The sequence below is a fragment of the Sorghum bicolor genome, chromosome 8 (assembly GCF_000003195.3).
Source record: "Sorghum bicolor cultivar BTx623 chromosome 8, Sorghum_bicolor_NCBIv3, whole genome shotgun sequence".
Classification (NCBI taxonomy): Eukaryota; Viridiplantae; Streptophyta; class Magnoliopsida; order Poales; family Poaceae; genus Sorghum; species Sorghum bicolor.
Window position 1 is genome coordinate 61308647 of NC_012877.2, and position 11987 is coordinate 61320633.

Below are 11987 nucleotides of genomic sequence, written 5' to 3' on the forward strand. Positions count from 1 at the left end.
CTCCATGAAAGAATGTGATTCTAGCTTTTTAAAAAGATAAATAGTTTAAAATTTAACTAAATTTATATAAAAAAAACTATTATCATCCAAGATATAAAATAAATACCGTTAGATTAGTTATAAAATGTATTTTATAATGAATTTTGTTTGAATACATAACTACTAATATTATTTACTATAAATTTGGTTAAACTTGAGTTGCTTTGATTGACACAGATTCTATAATTATATATATATATTTTTTGTGAATAGAGGGAGTAGGAAGGATCGTAGTTCCGAATATGGCTCATGGACAGGTGCCAATAGATCAAAACTTTTGAATTTTTCTAGATCTAGGTATGATTTTTTTTAATATAAATAGATGGGTTAGATGGGAAATGTACGAACGGTTATGGGCCGTGGCTAGCTCGAAATTCTTGGAACAATGGATTGGATTCATAAACTATCAGCCCAATCTTTTAGCAGTGGGAGTAATATTTTTTCTACATGAGTGGATATATATTTTTGTTATGTACTATTCAAAAAATGTATGTTTTTGTTATACTAGGAAAACTGGACACATGGGCGAAAGATGCATTTGAGATTAAGGGCCTAGAAAATGTTAAAATAATATTTTTGTCTACTTTTTTTACCATATATGCTCTCTCGTGGGACGTGCTCACAAGGCAAGAGTGTCCCCTCTAAATTAGGGTCTGTTTGGAAAAATAAATTAACCTAACCCGACCTTTTCCATACATATTCTTTTGCAAATGCAACAACAACTTTGATTGCAGATTCTATCGCATAAACACTATAGAGGCACTGATAGTGATCGTAAATAGCTCACGAACGACCCCAACAAAAAGATATTACAACCAATAGTAGTAGCATGGATTGGTTTTTCATTGGTGAATTGCTGTCCCTATGCAACAGGCTTAATGGTCAAATATGTCCACCGTTAGATTTAAAGACAAATCAAATAAATCATCGAACGGTCCTGATATGAGGTGGGTAAAAACCTTTCCGGTGAAAGTTCTTTTAGTTATTCCACTTTTTATAGTGTATTATATTTAATAAAAATATGACTTATTGTAAATGAGAAACTGAAAAACATTGCCAAATCCCGACCACGAAGACGATGAGAAGCTAGCGGAAGCAATACTAGCAAGATCCATGGTTTTTTACTCGTGGATTTTCATCCACCGGCAAAAAATGGTAACATCCCCAAAGATGAAAGATGTCTTGAAGGAAGCATACACAATTTTGCATTTGCATACTAAAGGATTTGTTTGGCTTTCTCCCGCATGATGTCATGCGATAGGTTCATTCGACTGTGTATAAAAACCACACTACACTTTCAACAAGCTATGACATACAAAATAAACTATCAGTGCCTATGCCTCAACACGGTGTGACACACCACAACTTGGATGGATCATCATAAACCAAACATTTTAGTTAAAGTTAGGCCTTGTTTACTTCCACCTCAAAACCCAAAAATTTTCAAGATTTTTCCATCACATCGAATCTTTAGACGCATGCATGGAGTATTAAACGAAAATAAAAACTAATTACACAGTTTGGTCAGAATTTACGACACGAATCTTTTGAGCTTAGTTAGTTCATGGTTGAACAATAATTAACGCAAACAAGGACCAACTAAACATACGAGGCTGTTGAAGGAAGCAGGCCATGAACTTCCCGAAACGATCCTTCTAGAACCATGCATTCGTCTCGAGGTCCCTCAACTCAAAACGACCAAAACCCACAGCCATCCACTCTACTCGAACCAGCCCACCCCACCGTCTGCCATCTGGGACCCAGAAATTCGAACCCCACCCGTCAGTGACCAAACCCACACCTCAACCCACGTGACGAAGCCCCTCACAGGCATTGCGACCACGCGCCCGCGACCGGCGACAGCAGGTCACCCCTTGGCGTCTATAAATAGCTACCCCCCGTCCCGACCGCCAACTCCCCGTCCGCATATAAAGCGCGCACGCGTCCACCTCCACTGACCTCGCCTCCTCCACCCACCCCCACCCCGGCCGCCTCCTCGACGCGACGGAGACGCAAACCCTAGCCCCCACACCATCCAGCCAGCCAAGCCACCCTCCCCTCCCGGATCACTCTCCTTCTCTCCCCGATCTCTATAAAAGACCGCGGATTTCGAATTTCTTTCCGCGGGATCTCTAACGGCCCCACCTTTCCCGCGCGAATCGGCCTCGGATTGAGCCGTTTCGTCCCGTTGCTGTAGGGGGGATTGGGGGATTTCATCTGGTGGTGGTGGTGGGGGATTCGAGCCGTGGATGGCGGAGCCGGCGTTGGACGGGAGCCAGCCGGTGGATCTGTCCAAGCATCCCTCCGGCATCGTCCCCACGCTCCAGTAAGTCAGCAGGACCTTGCTGGATTGGGCGGGCGCCCTCCACCGAAAGATTTGATTGGGTGGATTGGGGATGAACGCCGGCTGAGATCTTGCTGCTTTTGAGTGTTTGCTTGTGCTTCAGCTGGTCGTAGTTCGCTGGGCTTGGTGTATTTGATTGGCGGAGTCAGTGGAATCTGGTGAAGCTATAGTTACAGTGCTTGTTGGGGGGTATTGGGGACTAGATCCAGGGTGCTTTCACACGGACCAATCCTCATGAGCAGTGAAAAAGCTCATGGGACATGACGATATTGCTTTGACCTGCCCTACTTCCCTGGAAAAGAAATCGACTCAGTCGTCATGATGATTAAAGCTACATGAAAATTTGAAATATCGAACTGGATTTAATGTTGGAAGTCTGAGATTGATGCTAATGGGGGTATATGCAGGACCTCCTGAATCTTACTTTGGGTGTTACTAGAAGGGAGGGTGGATGTGTATATGTCTGAATGTAAAACCTTGTGCAAATTTGTGTTGCTGCTGATGCTTGGTTGTTAGCAGAAAGCTTTCTAAGTGCTCTGTATTTTCTGTATTTGTGTGGTACTGGTAGATTTCGCTACGAAAATGAAGAAGGAATTAGCTTTTCTATGAAAACGAAGAAGGAATTAGCTTAGTACTTCCTTACGTGCCCTTTATCTCTACTGCTTTCATAGGCTGTTAAAATGAACCGAACATAGCTGCACGTATTTGATTTAGCTAGGAACTTTACTCTGTTTCTATTTTGACTTTCGTTGCTCTGGGGTGATTCTATTCTCTGTTTGTTTCTTCGTATATGCTCAACACAGAGATGTTGATGTCCTTGCTGTGTTCTGCTTTATGCTGTTTGGTCTGGTAACAGGAATATTGTGTCGACGGTCAATTTGGACTGTAAATTGGACCTCAAAGCAATTGCCCTTCAAGCACGTAATGCAGAATATAACCCCAAGGTGGGATTGTTGTTTCAATGCATTTTTTGTTTTCATTTTTATTCTGCACGTAGTGCTATTTTTGCCAAGGTTCTGTACGTATGTAGCAACTAGCAACTGCTGGTGATACTTTGACAAAACTAGTTTGCACATGTTTGCTTGTCTGTTTTAAGGTTTTTGATTTGATAAATGAATCGACCATTGTGCTGTATTTCCAGTGTAGACTGATTAGCATGTACTCTGGATAGTGCCATTTATTGTAAGCTTTTCTTTTCCTCGATGCTTCTTATCCCGTATTCATGGTTCATGTCTGCGGATGATGAATAGTCTGTAATGAGAATCATATCATTTCACATGTGATAGTTGTTGATACAAGTTTTAATTATATCTTCAAAATCATGCTTGTCGCCTTGTAAACTTGTAAGAAAATACTGACCACATCTCTACACAATTTTCATCCCTCATTTTTCAATATAAGTATTTGTTTATGAACTCATGATACATTAGAATTCCATCTGTTCCTACAATTTATATGAGTATGTTAATAATTCATGTGTGTGTAGCTAATTTGCTAAGTTTTGATATGCATATACATATTATTCTGCAAACTATGTCTAGCATATATAGTCAAAATCATTGACAGATTCAGTTTTGACATCATGCAACTTCATTTCCATGTTTTATTTTGTTTCAGCAATACACTGTCTTTGCTTTAATAACTTTTTGTTGTTGTTGTTGTTGTTGTTGTAAAACAGCGTTTTGCTGCGGTTATTATGCGGATAAGAGAACCTAAAACTACAGCATTGATATTTGCATCAGGGAAAATGGTAAGTTTAACTTCTCTGTATCAGTGGTGTTGTGCATGTTCTTTTTAAGTAGTTATATTAGATATGGCTCTGACTCTGTACCATAAAATGAGATTATTGGTAACTATTTATGGTTTAGTTGTTATAGCTGTTGAAATTTAGTGTGAACACCTCATAGGTACTTAAGGGTTACTTTTCAGTTATCCTTTTGCTTGACTGTATTCCTAATGAGCTTCTGTCTGAGAAGTCATCATTTACCTAATTGTGCATTAATCTAAAGAAACACTTGCTGTGAATTATCAGGTCTGCACTGGAGCAAAAAGTGAACATCAATCAAAACTTGCCGCTAGGAAGGTAATTTTGTGTTTTTTTTTTCTCTTCATCTAAATATTCTTAGTCTGGCTGGTTTAGCTAGGCAGTGTAAAAGTACTGAGGTTAGATGGTCAGGAGCACCTGCGTGTGCCTTAGATTTCCTCAGAAATGATTGTAACTTTATCTTGCCTAGTTAATAAAGTCTCTCTTTACCCGCAAAAAAAAAATCTTAGTCTGCTAAGGGGTGTCTGGACAATAACTGTTTTGCTGTTTGCAGTATGCTCGCATCATCCAGAAGCTTGGTTTTCCAGCAAAATTCAAGGTATGTATGTATTCCATTCTTAAAACTTGTGCTTTAATTCAGTGACAAATGTCACTGAACTTTTGTTATTTCTGTGCTGTCAGGACTTCAAGATTCAGAACATTGTTGGGTCTTGTGATGTCAAATTCCCGATCAGGCTTGAGGGTCTTGCATACTCTCATGGTGCTTTCTCTAGTGTAAGTTGTGTTCCATGTCTTTTTAACCATACTTCTCTCAGCTACCTTGAATTTTCCTGCCCAGTGTGCTGATATTTTGCTTGGCTTTCACTTTCCAGTATGAACCAGAGCTCTTCCCTGGCTTGATCTATCGGATGAAGCAGCCAAAGATTGTGCTACTGATTTTTGTTTCAGGCAAGATCGTTCTGACAGGAGCTAAGGTTAGCGGTCATTTCCTTTGCCTTAATCTGCCCTGAATGTATTAGAGTGCATCTAAGCTATTCTTTTTCTTTACTGATTGCGTTAGACTATATATCTAAGCTTTTTTCTTTCCAGGTGAGAGATGAGACATACACTGCCTTTGAAAATATCTATCCTGTCCTCACAGAGTTCAGAAAAGTCCAGCAATGGTATGTAGCATATGAGTACATGTGAACGGGCATGAGTAAATGGGGATTGCTATTCAACCATTGTGCCTAGTTGTTGTGGTCACCTTTTTATCATTTTGTGTATGGTGGTTTCTTGATGGGATGGGTGATCACATCATATTTTCTCAGAAAACTTAAGTTTGTCACTTGGTGTATGCAGATAACTAATTGGAAGCTAGCAGGGGAGTGCTGAATGGGAAAATGTTATTGCTGGCAGCCAGCTCCAACTTCCAAGTGTACATATAATCTGGACCTCGGAGGAGCCTATAAGCTGCCATGAGACCTGGTGCGTGCGATGCACTTGTAGATGCCCACACAGCTCAACTATTTGTGATGGATGGATAATGCTTGGTCGAGTAGATTCATGGTCATGGGCAGTGATTGTAGCTTGCAAAGCCTTAGTGGAAGTGGTACGCCAATAAGACTGAAAAGCAAGTTTTGGTCCTGGCTTTTCAAAAGTCTTTCTCTAAATGTTTCCTCCGTAGATGAAAAAGGCAAATGTAGTGTATGTACTCCTTGACATGTTATGACGATAATACTGAAAAATTTGGACTTTTTGATGGACTGTTGCTAACTGCTGTATTCAGAACAGCAATAGGCGTTCTGTTCTGCCATTGTTCACCTTCCCTCCTTTTGGAATCCTTGGCTCTGGGCGTGTAGGTGCAGCCCCTGCTCGTGGAGTGACTGGATATACCCAACTCTTTCTCATTCAGCAATGCTCTCTAACATTTACAGACAGTAATGCTCTCTTTTAACATTCTCCAAACTTTGCTGCTGAATATCTGTCGGATCAATTTGGACATCATGTGACAATTTTTTTTTGTTTGGCCTGTAACTCGTCTTCGTCACACACTTTTTCCAGCTGGGGTCTGGGGCACCATTCCTGTAGAAAGCCTGGATAAAGTGCACTGTTACTATCCCCAGGCTGACCTGACGTGTACTATGTGGTCAAATTGGCAAAGCCAGAAAACAAGGACGAACGAACGACATGGCTTTGAGCACACGAAAAGTCATGATGGCAGCATGAACCACAGAACCAGAAGAGCATCAGTTTCTTCTCCCCTCGTTTTTTTTTTCATTATTACCCTCACGCGTTTCTCCATCCAGCCCCAATATCCCTCGGTAAAAATCTGCAGAAGCTTCCATGTTCTTTCCCTCCCCACACAAAAAGTGTCCAGTTTGCATTTGTCTATACCAGTAGTAAAATTTCCACTCTGATGAAATTTCAATCTTGAGCAAAATAGAATTTGGGGGGCCATAGTAGTTACATTTGTTTTCCTTTTCTTGGGAATGATATATGTTTATAAATTAGGCCTTGTTTAGTTTATTCAAAAAATCAAAAACTTTTCAAGATTCTCTGTCACATCAAATCTTACAGCACATGCATGGAGTATTAAATATAGATAAAAATAAAAACTAATTGTATAGTTTGTATGTAAATCGCGAGATGAATTTTTTAAGTCTAGTTACTCTATGATGGCAATGTTTATCAAATAAAAACAAAAGTGCTACAGTACCGAAATCCAAAAAATTTTCTAAACAAAAGCCTAAAGGGAGGTAGCTCACATCACACATGTTTGAGCTTGCGTTTGGCGTCAGCCTAGGAGAGGACCTGACGAAACTGAGGGCCTGTTTAGATTGGGAACGAAAATTTTTTGTGTGTCACATCGGATGTGTCGGAAGGATGTCGGGAGGGGTTTTTAGAAACTAATAAAAAAACAAATTACATAGCTCGTCAGGAAACTGCAAGACAAATTTATTAAGTATAATTAATCTGTCATTAGCATATGTGGGTTACTGTAGCACTTAAGGCTAATTATGGAGTAACTAGGCTTAAAAGATTCGTCTCGCGATTCTTAACTAAACTGTGTAATTAGTTTATTTTTTTATCTACATTTAATGTTCCATGCATGTGTCCAAAGATTCGATGAGATGGATGAAAAAATTTTTGGTAGGGAACTAAACAGGGCCTGAACTGAAACGCCACAGGCCACACAGCACAACAGCACAAGCCACAAGCAGTGCTGCGAGGGAGAGCAGTACGAAAAAATTGAAAGCAACCGGCCGGCCAGCCCGGCACGCCGTATCCGTTTCAAATCCACCACCCATTACCCATAGGCCCGGCACAAAAGTTAATGACGGAAAAGGGGATATATTTCCTCCCAGTAATTCAACTCAATATATTTGTACATCTGCTTTGCCAAATTGCCAACTTTTTTCTCTTTTGAAAAAAATAAGAAAAGAAATGAAAATGTTTTCGCTCCATTAATTCAATTTGATAGATGTATATCGGTAAAGATATCTAGTGTTTTCTATCTATCTATTTATTTGTCCTATATATGCAATTGATGTAGTGTGATAGTATAATGAATCACCAAGGATCTTGATTTTCAAAAAAAAAAAAAACAGTTGTCTTGACACGGTGCTTCACCTCTAAGAAACTTCCTTTTTACCATATTTACAAAATATCTTTATTATTTCTACTATTAAAAGAAAATAAAAAAATACTCTTACTAAACTTGCAACTTTTCCAATATTATATATAAATAAAAAACAAAACTTGAACGATAAATACCATCAAAGCTCCCACGCAATACAGATGCAACCGACCCCAAAAAAGCATGAATGTATGGATTGAAGCAGCAGCATACGGCATACTTTAGGATGAAGCAAGCAAAATCAATCAATTAATTAATTAATAATAAACTAAAATAAAATATGAAAAAGAAACACGGAAAACCAAAATGAATTTCCATCTGTAGCCTCTCCACAGCTGTTGCCCAAAACACCAAAAAAAAAAGGAGAGAGAAAAAAAAAAACAGGAACCCCGGCGCCTTCCCATAAAAGCCTCTCCCTCCGCTCCAAAACAAAAAGCTCCCGAAATCCCCTCACCTACTCCTCTCCCTCTGCCAGCGCCGCCTTCGCCGGCGGTTGCCTGCCTGCCCTCCCGGTTCCGGCCGCGCCTCGACCACGACGCGCCGCCGTCTCACCGCGAGACAGGAGCATGGACGTGCACCCGGCGAATGCGGCGGCCGACTCCCTCGGAGACCTGTTCCCGCACCAGCCCGCCGGTTTGGTCAGTCTCCTCGCCGCCTCCCCCTCCCGCTACAGCTCCCTGTTGGGTGGTGATATTTCTTTTGCAAGAATTTCTTCTTCTTCTTCTTCTAGGGCTTTTGTTGTCTCGCCAAGAAGAGAGTGTTTTGGGTGTTGTTTCTTTTGTGTGCGGCAAGGAACAGGGGCGGTTTCCGTTTCTTGGTTCTTGCGCTCTTGGCAGGCAGCGGGTTTAGGCGTCGCCTGTTGGAGAATTTCGGTGTCTGGTGCGCGGTTTCTTGAGATTATTGTCCGTGGAGACCTGGGCCATGGTGTTCTTCCCTCCGTTTGTAGGCTGGTAGCGGTTTTTGGCTTGCATGTTTGGGGGAAGAAGCGGTTGCTTCGCCTCTAGGCTCTTCACTGCTTCAATCCTCGTTTTGGAGCGGTTTGCCCGTGCTTTTGTTCAATTTCGTGTGTCCATTAGATGATTCTTTTGTTCGGGTAGGGGAAATTCACCGTGCAATTCAACTGTTCTTGTGCTGAAGAACTGTGCCGCCGACCCCCCTGAAATAATAAGCGTTCGGGAGGAGGAAATTTCCCACAGGAGCAATCGGGCGGTTGCGGCGTTGCTCTATTATTTTCCGCTAGGGTTTTTGCTGTGCTCATCAATGGCATTATTCTCGCAATTAAGCAATGGAAAGGCGTGTCCTTTTTTGGCCATTTGTGAGCTGTGAGGTCATGCAAAAGAGTAAGGGGTTGGGGGAGAAAATGTGTGCTGTTGTTACCTTTATTGTTGATGTGCATATGTTCCTTCCCTCCTGACTCCTGTCATGGTCATTGCGTCAGTGCATCCCATTGTTTAATATCCTTTGCTTGCTCACTGTGGTATGATGCCTACATGAGATTGTGACGGTGATATTTCGGTTAGGTGTCAATTGGAGTGGTGGCTTTACCACCAGAGACATTGACAAGCAGTTTCTTTGAAAATTATTCAGTTCCTCGGTGGGGTTCTGATGTTGGACATTTAGAACCTAAGGAGGCATCAGTTTTGGTGCATCCCCATTCTGAGACAATGGCAAGGGGTTTCTTTGAAAATTCTTCAGTTTTTGGATGGGATTCTGATGTGGGTCTTCAGGGATTAAAGAAGATACTATCTCATTTCTTCCTGCACCCCCATTGTGATTTGTGAACTTAAGTCACAATTTTCTGTTTATAAGACATGCTTTGCAATTATAATTTAGTTCATCCAGCTTGCAGCATTTACGGCTATTCATTTGATCTTGTACCAACTGTACTGCTTAGTTATTATATCGTAACTTTTTTTGCGAACTGCCATAGTGCTTTGCGGTTTCTTTGAAACTTATTCAAGTTTCCGGGTGCAATTCTGTTTTAGAACTTCCAGAATTCAAGGAGATATGATTATCCCTGCACTCCCATTTTGGACTTTGTCACATTTATTCTGTTTTATAATATAAAACATACTTTGCGGTTGTCGTTTAGTTCATTCCGATTCTATTCGGCATTCATTCCATCACACTCAAACTGTAACGCTCGATTAGATTGTACTATCTGAGAAACCACAGCAGTGGTTTGCAGATTATTCAGTTTTTGAGTGGTTTTCTGATGTTGAACTTCCAGAATTCAAGGATATACCCATTTTCCTTCTACCCCCATTTTGGACTTTTGTCACATTTTTCTGTTTATATGACATGCTTTGCAGTTGTTATTTAGTTCATACTGTTTGTAGCATTTACTGTTATTCATTCCATCTTGCACGAACTGTAACGCTTGTATAATTAGATTGTAACTGAGAAACGGCTATAGTGGTTTCTGCTGGCACAGCGACAATTGTAAATGCAGGACGTTTCTGTTCAAATATCTCCTTTTAGCAAATTTATTTTCTGTTAATCCATAGATGTTCCTCATGCTTCATGATTTTGGTTATGAGAATTTGGTCTATATTAGTATTTTCTTTTTATAGAATCTGTTTGAGAGGAGAAATTGATTACTCTACGTTTCTACTCTTGTTTGCCTTTTACTGGAATAATCTGTATCTGAGTAATTTTTCACTTGTTTATAGGCCCTAGAACTAGAAATTCTGTTCATGCTTTTATCGTTCTTATTATCAAATTCAACCATGTAGAACCAGAGCTTAAAACTGAATTGTCGATAGTTATTTTGGCCATTGCATTCTTACTAACTGTTTCCATGCCATGTTACTATCTACTTCGCAGGAGAGTGATGAGAGCAACATACAATGGCTCTCTGGCTACGTAGAGGACTGCTTTTCAAGCTCCACATCCTACACAAATCCTGTTTTTGCAAGATCGGCAAGCCAGGGTGCTGAGAAACCAAAGTTACCGCCACCTTCATCTTCCAATGGCAGGAGAAAGAAAAGGAGCCTGGCCTCTGTTATGACCAACGACGATGATCAACAATACATCATCCCATTGTATGTTGAGCCACCGCTAATCCTAATTGATCAGAAACATTGGATGGCAGAGAGTGAGCTGATCCTCCCCAAGAAAGACAAAGACCAAGAGGTTTGCCAGCAACAAGGGCAGGAAGAGAAGTGTGAGAAGGGTGTGCGGCGGCTGGTGAAGAGGTGTAGCAATTGTTTGTCATGCCAAACACCACGATGGAGGGATGGGCCATCGGGGCCCCAGATGCTGTGCAATGCATGTGGCCTGAGGCTTAAGCCAGAGAATAGGTTTGCCACCATTTCTGAGGAGCATTGTGGCCAAGAAACCAAGAAAGAACAAGAACCAGGAGCACAGCGAGATAAGAAGAAGAAGACGATGAAGAAGACATATGTGAATGACGCCCTGACCCTGTCGTCAGATCAGGCAGAGAAGCGCTGCACCCATTGCTTGTCCTCCAAGACCCCACAGTGGAGAGCCGGACCTTTGGGACCGAAGACTCTTTGCAATGCCTGTGGCGTGAGGTACAAGTCCGGCAGGCTGCTGCCCGAGTATAGGCCTGCCAACAGCCCGACTTTTATGAGCTGCATACACTCCAACTCTCACAAGAAGGTAATGCAGATGAGGCAGGCTGTTGCCCAGCAGCAGTGAAGCAGCGACGGCCAAGAAGAACATCTCCAAAATCTCTCGCCATTGCATCACATTGGAAGCGTTAGGGGCTCTCTTAGATTGTAGTTTAGTTGATGCTCAGAAGATGAGAACAGAGCCTTGGTTATAGTAGGCATCCTTGTTAGCTCTAGCAGTGTTCTACCTGAGAGGTTTTAGATGTCGGATTCAATACAATCTGGTGGTTGCTTGGATATTATCCTGAATTGTGCTATGGGTTTTCAGCCCATTAGATATTCATCAGGGTTTAAATTGAGCAGCGTCTGAAATTTGTTTTCTTGAACAGATCAATGCCTGGGAGTAGTAATCGCAAATATTTCATCTCTTGTGCAGAAGTCTTGCTAGAGAAGGGAAGCAACAACTCCAAGACTCGCCATAGACTAACTGTGGCCAGATGCTGTGTACCTTCCATATTTGTCTTGTGTGGTAACTTTAGTTCCTGATTTGTGTAAACAGAATTGTTATGGAAAGCCATCAGCTCCTGGAAGATTTGGCCATTTGGGAATGTACATTACCTGACGCAATCTCATCAAATGAATGGC

At 41.3% G+C, this 11987-nt stretch overlaps 2 protein-coding genes across 2 annotated transcripts; both read left to right on the forward strand.

The window, feature by feature from the left end:
* On the forward strand, nucleotides 1996-5903 carry LOC8086107 (TATA-box-binding protein 2). Its single transcript, XM_002442529.2, has 9 exons — nucleotides 1996-2365; nucleotides 3240-3327; nucleotides 4062-4133; nucleotides 4416-4466; nucleotides 4702-4746; nucleotides 4830-4922; nucleotides 5021-5122; nucleotides 5238-5311; nucleotides 5490-5903. Coding segments are annotated over exons 1-9 (603 nt in total). The 5' UTR covers nucleotides 1996-2288; the 3' UTR covers nucleotides 5491-5903.
* Nucleotides 8199-11771, forward strand: LOC8071499 (GATA transcription factor 4). The gene is made up of 2 exons (XM_021466204.1): nucleotides 8199-8405; nucleotides 10594-11771. Exons 1-2 carry the CDS (start codon nucleotides 8334-8336, stop codon nucleotides 11428-11430), a joined length of 909 nt encoding a protein of 302 aa, XP_021321879.1. The 5' UTR covers nucleotides 8199-8333; the 3' UTR covers nucleotides 11431-11771.

What these genes read in the sequence shown, in the direction of transcription:
- LOC8071499 (XM_021466204.1), top strand. Translation starts at nt 8,334, where the DNA reads ATGGACGTGCACCCGGCGAATGCGGCGGCCGACTCCCTCGGAGACCTG. An exon ending in CGCACCAGCCCGCCGGTTTG is followed by an intron (nt 8,406 to 10,593) that starts GTCAGTCTCCTC and finishes TCTACTTCGCAG; the next exon opens with GAGAGTGATGAGAGCAACAT.
- LOC8086107 (XM_002442529.2), top strand. Translation starts at nt 2,289, where the DNA reads ATGGCGGAGCCGGCGTTGGACGGGAGCCAGCCGGTGGATCTGTCCAAG. An exon ending in GGCATCGTCCCCACGCTCCA is followed by an intron (nt 2,366 to 3,239) that starts GTAAGTCAGCAG and finishes GTCTGGTAACAG; the next exon opens with GAATATTGTGTCGACGGTCA. An exon ending in TCGTTCTGACAGGAGCTAAG is followed by an intron (nt 5,123 to 5,237) that starts GTTAGCGGTCAT and finishes TTTTCTTTCCAG; the next exon opens with GTGAGAGATGAGACATACAC.